Raw genomic sequence first — 18,197 nt, 5'->3', positions numbered from 1 at the left:
AGGCGGGTCTCGAACCCGCGGGCTCAGGCAATCCACTCACCTCAGCCTCCCAAAGGCATGGGATTACAGGCTGAGCCACCAAGCCCGACTGACCAGGTAATTTATAAATAATAGAAATTTATTTCTCACAGTTCTGAAGCCTGGCAAGTCTAAGATCAAGGTGCCACTAGGTTGGGTGACTGATGAGGGATGTCTTCTTTGTTCACAAGATGGCGCTTTGTTCCTGCATTCTCCAGAGGGGAGGAACACTGTGTTCTCACATGGTAGAAGGAGGAAGGGCGAAATGGGCCTATGCAAGTTCCCTCCAGTTCTTTTATAAGGCACTAATCCATTCATGCTTACAGAGCCCTCATGCTTTCATCACTTCCCAAAGGCTTCACCTCTTGATGCCACCACAGTAAATATTAAGTGTCAACACATGATTTTGGGGAACATTCAGAACATAGCATAGACATAACCTAATAGAAGAGGAATGATAATGGAGAAAGTGATCCTGTATTTTAACATGTAAGCATTCTATTTTTAAAAGTTTTGAGATTCTGTGTTAAATTATGATCACCTTTACTTCATCCATTCATCTAGTAAATTAGTATTTTGATCTTTTTCACTTTGCTTAGAAGTGGGTATAATCATGTGCCCCCTAAAGATGTTTTGGTCAACAACAGACCCCAAATAAAATGGTGGTCCCATAAGATTATAATGGAGCTGAAAAATTCCTATCACCTAGTGGCATAACCATCATAATGTCCCTGCACAATGTGTTACTCACATGTTTGTGGTGATAACTGGTGTAAACAACCCTGTGGCACCGCCAGCCCTATAAAAGTATGGCATGTACAATTATCTACAGTATCTAATACTTATTAATGATAATGTGTGATTCCATTACTGGTTTATGTATTTACTGTACTTTTTATTATTATTTTAGAGTGTATTCCTACTTAGAAAGGTTAACAGTAAAACAGCCTCAGGCCAATCCTTTAGGAGGTATTCTAGAAGAAGGCACCAGTCCTATGGTGATACTGGCCTGGAAAGCCTGCTAGTGGAACAAGATGAGGCAGCGGAAGACAGTGATATTGATGATCCTGAGCCTGTATAGGCCTAGCCTGATGTGTGTGTTTGTGTCTTAGTTTTTAACAAAACATTTAAAAAGTAAAAAAAAACCAAAAAACAAAAACAGGAAAGTTAATAGAAAAAAGCTTTTAAAATAAGGATATAAAGTAAGAAAATATTTTTGTACAGTTGTGCAGTGTGTTTATGCTTTAAGCTGTGTTATTACAAAACAGTTAAGTTAAAAAAATGAAAAATTTATACAGTAAAAAAGTCACAATAAGTTAACTGTAACTGAGTCTGTTTTACAGTTAACTTTCTTGAAGAAAGAAGAATATTTTTTATAAATTTAGTGTAGCCTAAGTCTGCAGTGTTTATAAAGTCTGTGGTTGTGTACAACAATGTCCTTGGCCTTCTCATTCACTTGGCACTCACTCACTGACTCTCCTGGAGCAACTTCCAGTCCTGCAAGTTCCATTCAGAGTAAGTGTCCTATACAGGTGTGGCATTTTTTATCTTTTGTATTGTATTTTTATTGTACCTTTCCTGTGTTTAGATATGCTCAGATAAATAAATACTTACCATCATGTTACAGTTGCCTGTAGTATTCAGCAGTCATATGCCGTGCAGGTCTGTAGCCTGTACAACAGGCTACACCATGTAGCCTAGGTCTGTAGTAGGCTACACCATCTAGGTATATGTAAGTACACTCTATGACATTTGCATAGCAACAAAATCACCTGATGACACATTTCTCAGAACGTCTTCCCATCCGTAAGCAACACATGGCTGTATTGAAGCTGCCTGTTAGGTGTGGTGTAATCTGGTGCACACCTAGGCTATACCGTGTAGCCTTTTGTTCCCAGGCTACAAACCTGCACATTGTGTTACTGTACTGAAGACTGTAGGAACACCATGGTGAGCATTTGTTTTCTAAACATACCTAAACAGAAAAGGTACTGTAAAAATACAGTATTAGACTCTTAGACAGAATCACCATTAAACATTCAGGTTGTCATTGACTGAAACATACTTATGTGGTTTGTGACTGTGTTTATAACCCTAGGTCCTTGTTCATTTGACCCTTCCCAAATACTGCCTGAATTGTTGTTTCCATTGTGTACATTTTTAAAATGAATGGAGTAAGACTGGTTGAGGTTGTATAACAGTGGCTAGACACAGTGATGTAATTCACTATAAGCTATGACATTATCTGGGGTCTTGTGCATCTCAAACCTTCTTGTTTTTGACTTTGGTAGTAGAATACTTTTTTTTGGCAACTCAAACTAAAGTCAGTGGATTATTGAAAAGAATAGCTAATAGAGTTAAAAGGACAAAATTACAAGAGATTAAACTGAAAAATCATAATATAACTTATAAAGGTCTATAAGAAGAGACATGGTTATAGGGTTTTTAAGTCTTTTTGTTTTCTGTTTCACTGTCTTTTGTACTTTTATTTCAGTGTAGTTCTCAAACACTTTACTTGAGTAAAGTCAGGTGGCATAATTATAAACATGTCATCCTAATATACTTTAGTTTTTGTTTGTTGTAGCTGTTTAATTTTTGTTGTTATTGTTTTGAGTTGGAGTCTCACTCCATTGCCCAGGCTGGAGTGCAGTGGCACGCTTACAGCCACCTCAGCATAGACCTGCTGGGTGCTGGTGATCCTTCCACCTCAGCCTTCTAAGTAGCCAAAACTACAGGCATGCACTACCACACCCGTCTTTTTTTTTTTTTTTTTAATTGTAGAGATGAGGTCTCGCCAAGTTGCCCGGGCTAGTCTCGAACCTACAGACTCAGGCAATCCACTCGCCTTGGCCTCCCAAAGTACTGGGATTACAGGCTAAACCACTGAACCCAACCTAAAATTTTTAAAGTATGTTTGTAAATGGTTTTTAACAGTCTGTGCTAATGGAATTATAAGCCTAATACCTAGAACTGAAGTGAGTTTACATAAGAACAAATGCACAAAAGAGCAGTTTACAGAATGGCCAAGGGTTTGAAAAGTTTTAACTAAGAAAGAAGATTAAATCAGTCAAAAATTGTTCATTTTCCAGTATATTGACTATTTAAAATATTTATTTTGAGCTTTTGAAAACTTGAAGTTAGCATTCTCAAACTTTGTTGGATGAGTAGGTTGGTTCAGTGTTTTTGAGAGACAGTTTGACAGGATGTGTCAAGCAAGAGCTATACAGAGGTTGTTTGGAGGGCTTATTAATTCTGATTTTGAGATTTTTATCTCAAGGAAATATTCTGAAATGCTGAAAAAACTTTCTCTAAGATACAGTTTGTGTTTAAAACATGGAAAATTTTTAAATAATCTAACTGACCAATATCAGAATGGTTAGATAAACTTGTTACATCTACTGTACAGTGCAGCACATAGCCAAAATGCATGAGGGTTACAGACGGCTTCAGAACCTTGAGAAAAGATTGCAGATTTCTGGAAAATCTCTATTGTATTTCAAGAATGTAGAAAAAAAGTTGGAAAGCATACACTAGCAGTTTGACATCATTTGAATTGTACATTTTTTTCTTATACTTTTCTGTGCTTTCATGATTTTACACGTTGATTGTATTTCAGTAAGGAAAAAAACTTGAAAAGTAAGTGACGTTCACTGCAGATAGTTCATTTTGTAAGTCAGAACTTATAGTCAATGGAATTTTTAACATTCTTTGTTTAACCAGTTTTTTTTTCTTCTTAGTTCATTTCATCTCAATTCAGCAGGTTTTTGTTGTTGTTTTTGAGTTAGAGTCTCACTCTGTTTGGGAGTGTAGTGGCATACTCACAGCTACCACAGCTTTGACCTACTGGGCTCAGGCTATCCTTCCACCTCAGCCTCCCAAGTAGCTGGAACTACAAGTGCAAGCCACCATGTCTGGCTGAATTTTTGATTTATTGTAGAAACCAAGTCTTGCCAAGTTGCCCAGGCTGGTCTCGAACCCCTGGGCTCAGGCACTCCTTTCGCCTCTGCCTCCCAAAGTGCTAGGATTATTGGCGTGAGCCACTGCACCCGGCAGGTCATTTGTTTTTAAGCATAGTTCTGTTTAGTTTGTTATACAGTTTTGATGCCTGGACCTAAATGTTCCATTAGCAGTACAAATGAAAGATGTGAAAGAAAATGGTAAAATGTTTTAAAATCATGAATTAGGAGGCTGTTAGGCCCAGACAGCTCCAGTGCCTTCCTCCTAGATAGACAGTAAAATGAAACTCAAGTTTAGCCAATCAAAAACCACAAACTAGCCAGGCTCGGTGACTCAGCCTGTAATCTCGTGCTTTGGGAGGCTGAGGTGAGTGGATTGCCTGAGCCTGAGGGTTCGAGACCTGCCTGGGCAACTTGGTGAGACCTCATCTCTACAATAAATTTTTAAAAAATTAGCCGGGCGTGGTAGCGCACGCCTGTAATTCCGGCTACTCAGAAGGCTGAGGTGGAAGGATCGCTGGAGCCCAGCAGGTCGAGGCTGCGGTGGCTGGGAGCGGCCACTGCACTCCAGTCTGGGCGACAGAGTGAGACTCCAACTCAAAAAAAAAACCCCAAAAAACCCACAAACTGACCTCGGACCTCTCAGAAACTGCCAAGTAAGTCTAGCACAATGGACTTTCCAGAGTAACCAATCCAATATTGTCTTCATTTTGCTTTTGAAAACACCTTATAAATATTACCCCCTCCTCCCCACCTCAGTGGGGCCCCACTGAACCTCTGGGGCTGCTCAATTTATGAATCATGGAATACTCAAATAAGCTCATTAAAATTTTAAAAAATTGAACCATGTTTGACTTCCTCCTGTGTCCCTCATCTCCCCACAACATCCCCATCTTGGTAGTCAAGTGTTTACTAATCTAAAAGCCTTTGTCTTATTGTTTCACATTTGCTAATCTATGGGAAATTATTCAAAGTTTTGATTAATAGTTGGTATTGCAAGCTTTTTAAGCAAAATCTAAGGAATCTTTTTATTAATGTTGATGTTCTACATATTTCAAAACTTAAGTTTAAGCATGGCATGATTTACCCCCCAGTATTGTGAAACTAAGTTTCACCTAAAGCTGGCTCCTCACATCGTTTAAGTTTGGCCTAGAGGTTGAACTATAGCCTACCTGGATGTGTAAACAGACTGTGACCAACTGTTGTGTGGGTCACAGAGTTTCCGTCAATCAAAGGCAGCCAGGCATATAAACCATGTGCAAATATGGCGGATGCGGAGCCATGATCATTCTGGCTGTTTCTAGACCTACTTCCGTTTTCTGTATGTCACTTTCCTTTTTTCTTCCATAAATAATATTTGACCATGTGGCAGCACAGAGTCTCTGAACCTTTTCTGGTTCTGGGGGCTGCCCGATTCATGAATTGTTTTTTGCTCAGGTAAATTCTGTTAAATTTATTTTGTCTAAGGTTTTTCTTTTAACAGTATCGTGGATTATTCACTGATCTAATAAAGAAAGTGTAAAGTAGAAAATTCACTAGTGTCATGGATATATATCATAGTGGTTATATAAAATTTAAATTATATAGTAATGTCTTATATTTTGTAGCATTTGTGGTTTCCATTTTTCCAAGTCTTCAGATTTTGATTCTGTTCATTTTCAAATTTCTGATGAAATGTTTTTTGGTAACTGATAATTATTTTTATGTACCAAAGGAAAAAAATGTGGATACAGACTTTCAAGAAACTATATAACACCAAAGGAGAATCCATGCTTTAAAAAGCCAGATTTTTTACTGTTCATATTTCATACAAGAGACATAAAGATCTGTGTTTGTGTATATGTGTGCTAAATGGCCACATTTTAGTTTATTTGAATCAAGAAATTAAAGTAGAATGGGCAATGTCTCATTAAGAACAACAGGAAAATAACTTGCTGGCCATTGATTTATACAGCATGGTTGGAAGACTGTTAAAACAATAGTTATCTAGAAATTGAAGAACACTGTTTTATAGTATTGTTATATAAGAGAGTGTTGGCAAGTTATTTAATTAGGCAGGTTTATGTCATGTGAGATGTACAAATATTTACATAGAAACTGAATCCTATGGCATGTGGCTATAGTTTTTAAAAGGAAATACTTAGGCTATTTAAAAATTATATCATATCAGATTTCAGATGCCATCTCAGAACTAAAATGAATTTGAAAACATGCCGAGGTTATGTTGTAGTCTAGGTTACAACTTCCGTCTCCATAGACTCTAAAGCCTGCCTTGTGAATTCTGTTAAAAAATTGAATATAGCATAACAGACAGAAATGATTGTCTCAGACTTATTGAAATAGGTGACAATCTTTCTTCCTTCACATTAATAAAAGAAGATTGGAGGAGGAGCTTTCATAAGCAAAACTATTTAGACATCATAATGGTCCTCAGGTCTTATCTTTAGAAGTTCTCATTTTAAAATTAGTTCTCAAATAATGAGACAACTATAAGTTTATTATATAATCACAATACTACATGAAAACAGGAAATTGTTAAAAACAGTACTGTAACTATTACTCGTATTCAATTATGTGTTATAAAGTGCTAGGACAACTCAATAAATACCATATTAATAATAAAAGATATCTGCCTACTCAGTACCAAAAGCTTCTAGATTTCAAAAGACTTCCAGATTAAATAAAGATTTAAGTGTAAAACGTAAAATCATAAAAGGAGAAAAACTATATGAAGTAAATAATGGAATATTAAAGTAATTCGCATTTCAAGCATGGTACCTAAGATGGCATAAAAAGATTGACTTGATTATATAAAAATCTATAGGGAGAGAATAAAATTGATAGCAAATTATAAAAAAGTTTGAAATATATATGACAAATGGCTAATACTCTAATTGTATGAGTTCTTACAAATAAATGAGAAAGAAAATTCTTAGTTCATAGAAGAAATACAAATTGCCCCAAATTTATGAATGATTCAGTCTTATTAAAAGAAAAACAAATAATGAGATTTTTCTCATTCATCAAATTTGCAACTATCTTTTAACAAATTAATACTCAGAATATGACATAACTACTGTAAGTAGATGAGAAATGGACAGATTGGCAGTATATAGTCACACTGTACCTATTCTTTGAAGCAGTATTTCTACTAATAGGAATTTATCTGTAGAGAATAATAGTCACAAAGGAATTCAGATTGTTGTTGGAAACAATCTAATTTTTCAGCAAGTGTAGTGGTGAGATTTCAGTACTTTTTTTGTTTTTATATGAACTATCTTATTTCAAAATAATATAAATAGAGAAATAAAAACCTCAGTTGAACTCATAATAAATGCTACTAAATATTGATGTTTTCTGATTGATAAGTTGTGGATAATAATAGCACTTACTCATAGGGTTGTTGGGACAATTAAATGAGTTAGTATATAAAAAGCACTTAGAATAGTACCTGGTATGTAGTAAGTGCTAAATGATATTTGCTGTTATATTCTCATTAATTCACAAAAGTTCCTGAAATATGAGACTATACAATATCATAGGTTATTGTATATTATTGATGTATATAAAAGGTAAATGGCTAATTTGGAAGAAGAAAATATCTTGACTTTAAGAAACTGATCTAGATTGATAGTAAGTGACCAAGGGATTACATCATTAAAACAAATAATCTAAATTTGTCTGGAATTTTTGTCCCTGCTATAACACAGGCTCAGTGCTGATCTGAAATTGGTTTTGATATTGAACTAAGTCTTTCTTGGTTTGTTTGTTTTGAACAGGTTGGCTCAAAGCTCATCTCCTGTCACAAGCTAGTATTGGCTTGTGTTATTCCCTACTTCAGAGCCATGTTTCTCTCCGAAATGGCTGAAGCCAAGCAAACACTGATTGAAATCAGAGATTTTGATGGTGATGCCATAGAAGACTTGGTGAAGTTTGTCTATTCTTCACGGCTCACTCTGACTGTGGACAACGTCCAGCCTCTCTTATATGCAGCCTGTATTCTGCAGGTTGAACTGGTGGCTAGAGCTTGTTGTGAATACATGAAGTTACATTTCCATCCCTCCAATTGCCTGGCCGTAAGAGCCTTTGCAGAAAGTCACAATAGAATAGACTTAATGGACATGGCGGATCAGTATGCCTGTGAACATTTTACTGAAGTTGTGGAGTGTGAAGACTTTGTAAGTGTGTCACCCCAGCACCTCCATAAGCTTCTATCCTCCAGTGATCTAAATATTGAGAATGAAAAGCAGGTCTATAGTGCTGCCATCAAGTGGCTTCTTGCCAATCCTCAGCATCATTCCAAATGGTTGGATGAAACACTTGCACAGGTAGGGGCTAGACTAAGATTGTGCTTATAAATGAAGCAATAGGTAAGCAAATCAGCATGTTTTATTTATTGTGAAAAGTATAGATTATTTTAAGGAATATAGAAATTGTTAATGTTAATACAGTGATAAAAATGACTTTAACTCTTTTACTTATTCGCTTGCTCTACTGTTTAAGGGTGAGTCTAAATTTGTCACATTTGAATTAGCAATATCATTCTCCACTTTTTAACCTGAATGTTTAAAATATTCCTTTGAGATAATAGTAATTAATACTTTATTTATGCTAATGGAAAGGGACCTGAGGAAACAGCTCTATAATGTATAACTATTGTTTTATAATGAAGTTTCTAAATTTTATTTTTTCTGAATCAGCGTCTCACTCTGTTGCCCAGGCTGGAGTGCAGTGGCATGCTCATAGCCACTGCAGCCTCGACCTGCTGGGCTCAAGTGATCCTTCTGCCTCAGCCTCCCAAGTAACTGGAACTACAGACGCACACACCATGCCCAGCTTAATTTTTGACTTATTGTAGAAACGAGGTCTCGCCAAGTTGCCCAGGCTGGCCTTGAACCCCTGAGCTCAGGCAATTCTGTCTCCTCAGCCTCCAAAGTGCTGGGACTGTACAGGCTTGTGCCACCACGCACCTGGCCTAAGTTTCTAAATTTTTTTTTTTTTTGTAGAAAGCAGGATTTATTGAGAGGACAGAAAAACTCCCACAGTGGAGGGTACCTGAAGGGGTTGCCTAGTTTCTAAATTTTAATGAATTATTTTGCTAATGAAAGTACAGTTATTCTTAATGGATATAGACTTATGGAAAGAACTGTAAGACATCACTTTCCATTTTCTTCCCTCATCATAGTTTCACTTTTTTTTTTTTGAGTTGTAGTCTCACTTTGTCACCCAGGCTAGAGTGCAGTGGCACGCTCACAGCCACCGCAGCCTCCACCTACAGGGCTCAGGTGATCCTTCTGCCTTAGTCTCCAAGTAGCTGGAACTACAGGCATGCGCCACCACACCTGGTTAACTTTTTTAAACCACAGAAATGTTATCATTATTATTATTATTACTACTACTACTACTACTACTACTATTTTTTTTTTTTAACTATCAACAGGAGTTACTTGGACAGGAAGTTAATAAATATGCCCTTTGGGTCTGTATCTTTTCTTTTCCTTCTCTTTCCTTTTCCTTCTCTCCCTCCCTCCCTTTTTTTCTTTCCTTCATTCCTGAGAAGTAAAATGATGTTACTTAAAGGAAGAGTGTCCTTATTTACTTATTTTTTTCAAAATTGAATGCTTTGTTAAAACTGTGCTTGCTAAAAGTACTCAATGATAAGTACGCCAATTTTTAATAATATAAAATTTCTCAATAGCACTATCAAAGGTTTTAATAAATATTGAGAGAATGAAAGTGCTTATAATCACCAGTGTTTAGGTCTTCTCAGTATTATTTTGGAAGTAGGTTTGTCAACAAAAGCAATCACAAAATTTTATTATATTTTTATATATATATTATATATTTTTTATATATTCTTAAAGACATGGGATACAATTCAGGATTAGGTATACAAATGGTTATTGTACAGGTAAAGTTTGGGCCCGACTTTGGTCCCCACTTTGCCTGGTTACCTTGCCACTATATCTTATTTGTGTATATGTACTTTTTAAAAAATTATAAAGCAGGCTATTCAAGGGATAGTAGTAGAGGGACTACTGCAGTGGGATCTTGTTGTGGGGAGAGATTGGATTTTTTACTCAAAGAAACTTCAACCTGTTTTGATCATCTCTTTGATCCGCTGGAAAGTCAGTGCATCTTTAAGACAGGAATGGTGAATGCCTCTCCTCCCAGGGGGTACACTCCTGAGTTATATATGGACTTCCAAGATCACAGACTTGAAGGAAACAACACTTGTTTCAGATGTGATGTTTGCATTTTAAAGTAAGAAATACATCGCGTTTCCCCATGATCCATCTTAACTTAAAAAGGCAAAAGAACAAAGCATAGCAAGTGTGTTTTGATTGTGGCTTTCCTTTAGTGATTATGTCAGCATCACCTTTAGAAGTAAGCAATTAAGCCGGGCTCGGTGGCTCAGCCTGTAATCCCATGCCTTTGGGAGGCTGAGGTGAATGGATTGCCTGAGCCTGCGGGTTCGAGACCCACCTGGGCAGCAAGACCTCATCTCTACAATAAATAGAAAAATCAGCCAGGCGTGGTGGTGCATACCTGTAATTCCGGCTACTCGGAAGGCTGAGGCGGAAGAATCGCCGGAGCCCAGCAGGTCGAGGCTGCGGTGGCCGGGAGCGGCCACTGCACTCCAGTCTGGGCAACCGAGGGAGACTCCAACTCAAAAAAAAAAAAAAAAAAAGAAGTAAGCAATTAGAATGAATTATTTTATTTAGTCTACACAAACCTGTATTTAAAGGGGGTAGATGTAGTCCAGACCAGTACTGGAAATTGCTTTAGAATTTGACACATTGAATTCATTAACATGTCAGAAGGACTTTATGCAGTAGTTAAGTTTTCAAGAGAGAACATACTGCAGTGAAAGTGGAGAACGAACTGTCCGACTTCCACCAGCATTTCATATTGCAACTATTTGTGATCCTAGGTTCGCCTGCCACTGTTGCCAGTTGATTTTCTTATGGGTGTTGTGGCAAAAGAGCAGATTGTCAAGCAGAATCTAAAATGTAGAGATTTATTGGATGAAGCAAGAAATTACCACCTTCATTTGAGTAGCAGAGCAGTGCCTGATTTTGAATACTCCGTTCGGACTACTCCAAGGAAGCATACTGCTGGTAATTAAATTGCTCATTGATCCTCTGGAAGGATCTTTGTTGTATTTTGAGGGTTGTTTATACATGCCCAAACTAATTGTAAGATAATTAGTGTCTGATTACCTTAAAGTAATAATTGGCAAGTATGGTTTTAGATATATTCATAATTTTTACTGTGTATGATTTAGATAGTTTTACCAATAAGCTATTTTTTTAAAAAGTCATAATAAGCCCTATATATCCTGAGGAGCCTATTGCTTCCATGTAGATCTTCCCTAATTCTTCTGGGCAGAAGTAGCTCCTGTATTATTTGTGCTTTTAGAGCACTTTGCATTTGTTTTACTATGTTGGGTTGTAGTTTATTCATTTGACATGTCTTGAGTTCTTCAAAGACAGTTGGCCGGGCTGGCTGGCTCAGTCTGTAATCCCAGCACTTTGGGAGGCCGAGGTGAGTGAATTGCCTGAGCCTGTGGGTTCGAGACCAGCCAGGGCAACTTGGAGAGACCTTGTCTCTACAATAAATCAAAAATTAGCCGGGTGTGGTAATGTGCACCTGTAGTTCTGGCTACTTGGAAGGCTGAGGCAGAAGGATCACCGGAGCCCAGCGGGTCGAGGCTGCGGTGGCCAGGAGCATGCCACTGTACTCCAGCCTGAGCGACAGAGTGAGGCTCCAATTAAAAAAAAAAATAGACAGTTAAGTATCTTACTTAAGTTTGTATTCCTGGTGCCAAGTGTGGCTATATATTGAAATATATTGCATATTTAAATGTTTGGTTTTTTGTTTTGCCAAATCAAAAGAAAGGCACTAAACGTGACATTTGTATAATGGACCATATTAAACTCTTAGAATCAAAAACCTTTATATTTTAGGAGGAATGCAGTTTCACCATTATTTGTCACAATTCGCAGACTTTATATTTTCCCAAGAAAAGAGTTTATGCTGTCTTCTTTATTCTCTAAACATTAAACTGTAAAAAGTATCACTTTTAAAAAAAAATATTAGCCGGGCTCGGTGGCTCAGCCTGTAATCCCGCTCCTTTGGGAGGCTGAGATGAGTGGATTGCCTGAGCCCGCGGGTTCGAGACCCACTTGGGCAGCGAGACCTCATCTCTACAATAAATCAAAAAATCAGCCGGGCGTGGTAGCACATGCCTGTAATTCTGGCTACTTGGAAGGCTGAGGTGGAAGGATCGCCGGAGCCCAGCAGGTCGAGGCTGCAGTGGCCAGTAGCGGCCACTGCACTCTAGTCTGGGCGACAGAGTGAGACTCCAACTCAAAATAAATAAATAAATAAATAAATAAATAAATAAATAAATAAATAAAAATATTAGCCGGGCTCAGTGGCTCAGCCTATAATCCCGCGCCTTTGGAAGGCTGAGGTGAGTGGATTGCCTGAGCCCGCGGGTTTGAGACCCTCCTGGGCAGCGAGACCTCATCTCTACAATATATCAAAAAATCAGCCAGGCGTAGTAGTGCATGCCTGTAATTCCGCCTACTTGGAAGTCTGAGGTGGAAGGATCGCCGGAGCCCAGCAGGTCGAGGCTGCAGTGGCCGGGAGCGGCCACTGCACTCCAGTCTGGGCGACCGAGTGAGACTCCAACTCAAAAAAAAAAAAAAAAATTTACAAAGAGTAACATATTTGAGGGATGAGGGAATGTAAGTGAGGTCTAGAAATTTAGGAAGAGGAACTCTGGATAGAGACTTCCTACATATGGTGCTGCCTAAGTAGGCAGTTATCAGATAATGAGGTCTCTGACATAGTCTGAAAACAACAACTGCGAGAGGCAGTGCTTGATTATGAATAGAATAGAATTTTACTAGGTAATATAAAGAAAGGTTGAGGCAACTCCTACGGGTCCCTTCCCACCTGGGAGCTTTTCTGTCCTCTCAATAAATTCTGCTTTCCAAAAAAGAAAAGCTGAAAGTTGGTGAAGTTGGTGGCTCAGCCTATAATCCCAGCACTTTGGGAGGTCAAGGCGAGTGAATTGTCTGAGCCCGCAGGTTCATGACCAGCCCTGGTAACTTGGCGAGATCTCGTCTCTACAATAAATAAAAATATTAGCCAGGTGTGGTAGTGCACGCCTATAGTTCTGGCTACTTGGAAGACTGAGACGAAAAGATCTCCAGAGCCTAGCAGGTCGACACTGGGGTGGCCATGAGCGTGCCACTGCACTCCAGACTGGGTGATGGAGTGAGACTCTGACTCCAAGGAAAAAAAAAAAAGGGCTGAAAGTCATACACCTGCCTATGAAGAAGTAGTTCTAAGTAATTACTTTAACATGAAAAGCGCTGTTATTTATTTTATTAGGAATAAAATTTTTTTAGTTGTATACTTTTTTTTTTAGTTTTTCAGAAGGTCAAGATATCTGATAAAATTCTTCAAATTCACAATGGAATTCAAACATCTTAGCATCCTAGGTTATGTGCCAGAATTAGATACTCATATACATGATCTCTTACCTGGTTGCAAGAACTTTATGTGGTAGGTTTTAGCAAAGGATTTGGCCCTCATTATGAGATAGATGGTGTTATTTCATTTTATGTATGAAGAGACTAAGAATGAGAGCAGTTAAAAGTTTGCTCAAGGCCACATAGACAAACAGCAGAGAAAGGGTTTGTACCTGGATCTCCTTACTTTCTTCCATGCCATGTTCCTAGGTGACCTATGTAGCTCAATACTAGTTTCCATGGAAAGATGATCTAATCAAAGATCGGGATTATACTCTGGGATTATAATTCCAGTTTTGACATTAAACATCTGTAACTTGGGGTGAATTTCTTAATCTCTCAAGGCCTCAGTTTATCTATAAGTCATCTTTACATTTTCTTCCGATTTTAAGTTTTTTTTTACTTAAAACATTGAATCAGTTGGAGAAGATAGCACAAACCGTTCCCAGTCATTCATTTATGCAGTCCTTCAGCAAACATGTAGTAAATGCCTACTTTGTGGAAGGCTCTGGGTGAGGCATTAGAAACACAGACACTGATAGAATACAGCCAGCCTCATTTTGGAAGAATTTGTAGTCAGGTCTAGGAAAATAGATGCTTGAATAAATAAATGCAATAGAGTATTACAGTTACTTTTATATAATCACAAGGGATGATGGGATGTACAAAGAAAGAAGTGGTTATTTTTACCTTGGAGGAGTCAGAAAAGGTTTTACAGAGAAAATAAACCTCAGCCTTTGAATAATAAATGTATGCTCTTCTGAGTACCAGTTAGGGTGAGGGATGCTAGATTCATTTTACTTTTATTGACTGTCTAGTGCATTCCAGGCACTGTGGTAGTCCTTTTTAGTGCATAAATGCTTCATTCAGAGTCTTAACCTAACATAGACTCTGTTACCAGGTGTCAATCAGCATAATACATCATTGCAAGGCTGTGTGTTAAGTGAATGATAATTCTAAAAGCACTACAGGAACACCAAGGATGAACACTATGTGTCTGTCACAGGAGCATGAAGTTTCAGAGAAAGGGAGGAGATTTGGTTAGATTCTGGAAGGTTTATTTGTGCTGTGCTAAGGCTCTCCTTGTAAGGCAGTCAGTGCTTCTCAAGGTGGGAAGGAAGAAGTTGCTCATGCCTTAGCAGCATTGGTGTTCACTTGGGAACTTCTTAGAAATGCAGCTGCCCCAGACCTGCTGAGTCAAAACCTTTGGGGGCCAGGCCCAGCAGTCTGTGTGTTATGCCTTTCAAGTGATTCTGAATCACACTCAAGGGTCTGGTTTTTTAAATTGTGGTTTTTATACATAATTGCCATTTTAACCATGTTTAAGTGTACAATTAAGTGTACAACTGCACATCCCAAATTAAATGTACAATTCAGTGGCATCAACTATAGTTTTTAAGAACTACTGATGTGTGGCGGGGCTCGGTGGCTCAGCCTGTAATCCCAGCAATTTAGGAGGCTGAGGCGAGTGAATTGCCTGAGCCTGCAGGTTCGAAACCAGCCCGGGCAACTTGACGAGACCTTTTCTCTACAATAAATCAAAAATTAGCCAGGCATGGTAGTGTACACCTGTAGTTCCGGCTACTTGGAAGGCTGAGGTGGAAGGATCACTGGAGCCCAGAGGGTCCACACTGTGTTGGCCATGAGCATGCGGCATTCCAGCCTGGGCAACAGAGTGAGACTCCAACTCAAACAAAACAAAGCAAAAAGAACTACTGATGTAAGTCATAGAAAGATATGAAAGTGCCTTTTAATGAGTTTACTTTGTTGTCAGTTTGAAAGCAAAAATGCTACTTAAGTGATGAGAGAGGACAGGATTTGTGGTTGGGTAGCAGGTGCCGAGGGCCTGACTTAAGGCAGTAGAGGTGGGAAGAGAAGGAGGAGGACACCGCAGGGAAGGAAGAGGCTTCAGTGGGCAAGGAGGGAAGCGCCTTCTGGATATGTGGGGTCACTTGGGAATGTGGCTTGGAAATGGAGCGAGGAAGGTTTTGTGACATAGTGAATCTAAGTTAGAGGGATGAGCTTCTCCTGCGTGAGCAGATGGAGCATGGAAACAGGAGAGAGATGATTAGAGACAAAAGGAGACTTGGAGTTTATAGAAATCAAGAAAGTAAGATGTTTCTCCCAAAGTAAGATGATCATCATATCAAACGTTGCATTTGTGTTCAATAAGAAATTAACTTAGTCCGGCTCGGTTGCTCAGCCTGTAATCCCAGCACTTTGGGAGGCTGAGGTGAGTGAATTGCCTGACCCCACGGGTTTGAGACCCTCCCGGGCAACTTGGCGAGATCTCATCCCTACAATAAATCAAAAGCTAGCCAGGCGTGGTAGTGCACACCTGTAGTTCCAGCTACTTGGAAGGCTGAGGTGGAAGGATCGCCGGAACCCAGCAGGCCAAGGCTGCTGTGGCTGGGAGTGTGCCACTACTCTCCAGTCTGGGCGTCAGAGTGAGACTCCAACTCCAAAAAAAAAAAAAAGAAGTTAACTTAGAAGTTTTATTATGACCTTAGCAAGAGTAATTTTATGGACGAGTGAGGGTAAAAGCCATATTGTAATGGGGTGTCAGCAAGCAGAGATGGCTGAGGCGCCTAGTCTTTGAGAAGTCCAAATAAAGAAGGAGAAAGAAAATTATTAGAGTTCAAGTAACATAACATTGAACACTATCCATATAACTTTTTTTTTATTGGTTTTACTCAAGTTTTGGCTTTTTTACTTTTCCACACTAATTTTTAAAAAATTTGGCAGCCTTGATTTTGATCTCTCTTTTGTGACTTTACCTTTAGGTGTACTGTTTTGTGTAGGCGGCCGAGGTGGGTCTGGTGACCCCTTCCGCAGCATCGAATGCTATTCTATCAACAAAAACAGTTGGTTCTTTGGACCAGAAATGAACAACCGGAGGCGCCACGTGGGTGTGATCTCTGTGGCAGGTGGGTTCGCTGTTCTCTATCACAACATTCTGTGATCACAGTGTTCTTTCTAAAGTATTTGACCTTGAAGAATTTCTTTTTTTATATAAGACTATTTCTAAATTGTAAATATTTTTTTAATATATCAGTAAAATGTTTGGGTGGTGGTTATTGCTTGCTTTGTGCTTACAGATGCTTAGTATACAGTCTGTTGCATATAGGTGCATAATGTAGATATACCTATAAGAGAAAAGGGAGATGAAACTATTCTGAGTTATATTTGCCAAAACATTAGAGGAAAATGTTTATTGAACCCATGTCATAAACTTATATTTGTTTTTTATCTATATCCATCTAATTGTCACTGAAATTAGATTTTTTTAACTCATTACTGAAAATGAATTAAGTATGGAACCATGGATAAATTGTTAGAAAACTTTTGTTTTTGCTTTTTTTTTTTTTTGAGTGGGAGTCACACTGTCACTCAGGCTGGAGTGCAGTGGCACCATCATGGCTCACCTTCTGGGCTCAGGTGATCCTCCCACCTCAGCCTCCTGAGTAGCTGGGACTACAGGTATGAGCCATAATGCACAGCTCATTTTATATATATACACACACACACACACACACACACTTTTTTTTTCTTTTTGAGTTGGAGTCTCACTCTGTCTGTCACCCAAAGTGGAGTGCAGTGGCCGCTCCCTGCCACCGCAGCCTCGATCTGCTGGGCTCTGGCGATCCTTCCGTCTCAGCCTTCCGAGTAGCCGGAATTACAGGCATGCGCTACCATGCCCGTCTGATTTTTTTAAAATTTATTTTAGAGATGAGGTCTCGCCACCCAGGCGGGTCTCGAACCCACGGGCTCAGGCAATCCACTCACCTCAGCCTCCCAAAGGCGCGGGATTACAGGCTGAGCCACCGAGCCTGGCTAATTTTTTATTTTTTTTGTAGAGATGAGGTCTTGCAATGTTGCTTAGGCTGGTTTTTAACTCCTGGGCTTAAGCAGTTTTCCTACCTTGTCTCCTAAAGTGCTGGGATTACAGGCATGAGCCACTGCACCCAGTCAGAAAACTTTTAAAAATCACTTTTTTCTGATTATAAGAGTATAAATTCTTTTTTTTTTTTTTTTTGAGTCAGAGTCTTGCTGTTGCCCAGGCTGGACTGCCGTGGCGTGCTCATAGTCACCACAGCCTCGACCTGCTGGGCTCAGGGGGTTCTTCCACCACAGCCTTTCAAGTAGCTGTAACTACAGGTGCACACCGTCACTTCTGGATAATTTTTTTTTATGTCAATATTTTTTATTTTGATATTGTGGGGTACACTTAAGGGTTAGGTATACAAATATGCTTCGTTCAGGCACCCTTGTTGATAAGGGGTGTCTCCCTGTCCCCAGATAGATATTGACTACCGTTAATCCCACCTCCCTTCCCCCTCCCCCCTAGTTTTTTTATTTACTGTAGAGATGAGGTCTTGCCCAGTTGCCCGGGCTGGTCTTGAACTCCTGGACTCAGGCAATCCTCTCACTTCTGCCTCCCAAAGTGCTGGGATTACAGGCATGAGCCACCATGCCTGACTCAATTTTTTAAATATAAAAATATATTTTAATAAAAAATAAAAATCATCTATAACCCATACACTCAAAAATAGTCACAGTTAACATTTTGATGTATAATCTTTCTCACTTTTCTGTGTGTATCTGTTTGTTTTATTTAGAAAAGAATTGATCATATTATATTAATAGTTTTATATTTTTCTTTATGTAAAATTTT

The 18,197-nt window shown here is 38.8% G+C and overlaps 1 protein-coding gene across 3 annotated transcripts in view; it reads left to right on the top strand.

The window, feature by feature from the left end:
• The window catches only part of KLHL8 (kelch like family member 8), a 36,942-nt gene that overhangs the window by 4,640 nt on the left and 14,105 nt on the right, over nucleotides 1-18,197 (top strand). Inside the window, exons 2-4 of one of the 3 annotated variants that reach the window (XM_008052353.1) lie at nucleotides 7,754-8,302; nucleotides 10,909-11,095; nucleotides 16,306-16,449. In XM_008052353.1, the coding sequence (XP_008050544.1) occupies nucleotides 7,754-8,302; nucleotides 10,909-11,095; nucleotides 16,306-16,449 (880 nt within the window). The remainder of the gene's footprint in view (nucleotides 1-7,753; nucleotides 8,303-10,908; nucleotides 11,096-16,305; nucleotides 16,450-18,197) is intronic. The other 2 variants (XM_021709685.1, XM_021709686.1) reach the window with 2 other exon arrangements.

Source organism: Carlito syrichta, unplaced genomic scaffold, assembly GCF_000164805.1.
Source record: "Carlito syrichta isolate Samal-C Ts95f unplaced genomic scaffold, Tarsius_syrichta-2.0.1 Scaffold273549, whole genome shotgun sequence".
In the NCBI taxonomy this organism is placed as follows: Eukaryota; Metazoa; Chordata; class Mammalia; order Primates; family Tarsiidae; genus Carlito; species Carlito syrichta.
This window is presented reverse-complemented; position numbering and strand designations above follow the sequence as displayed.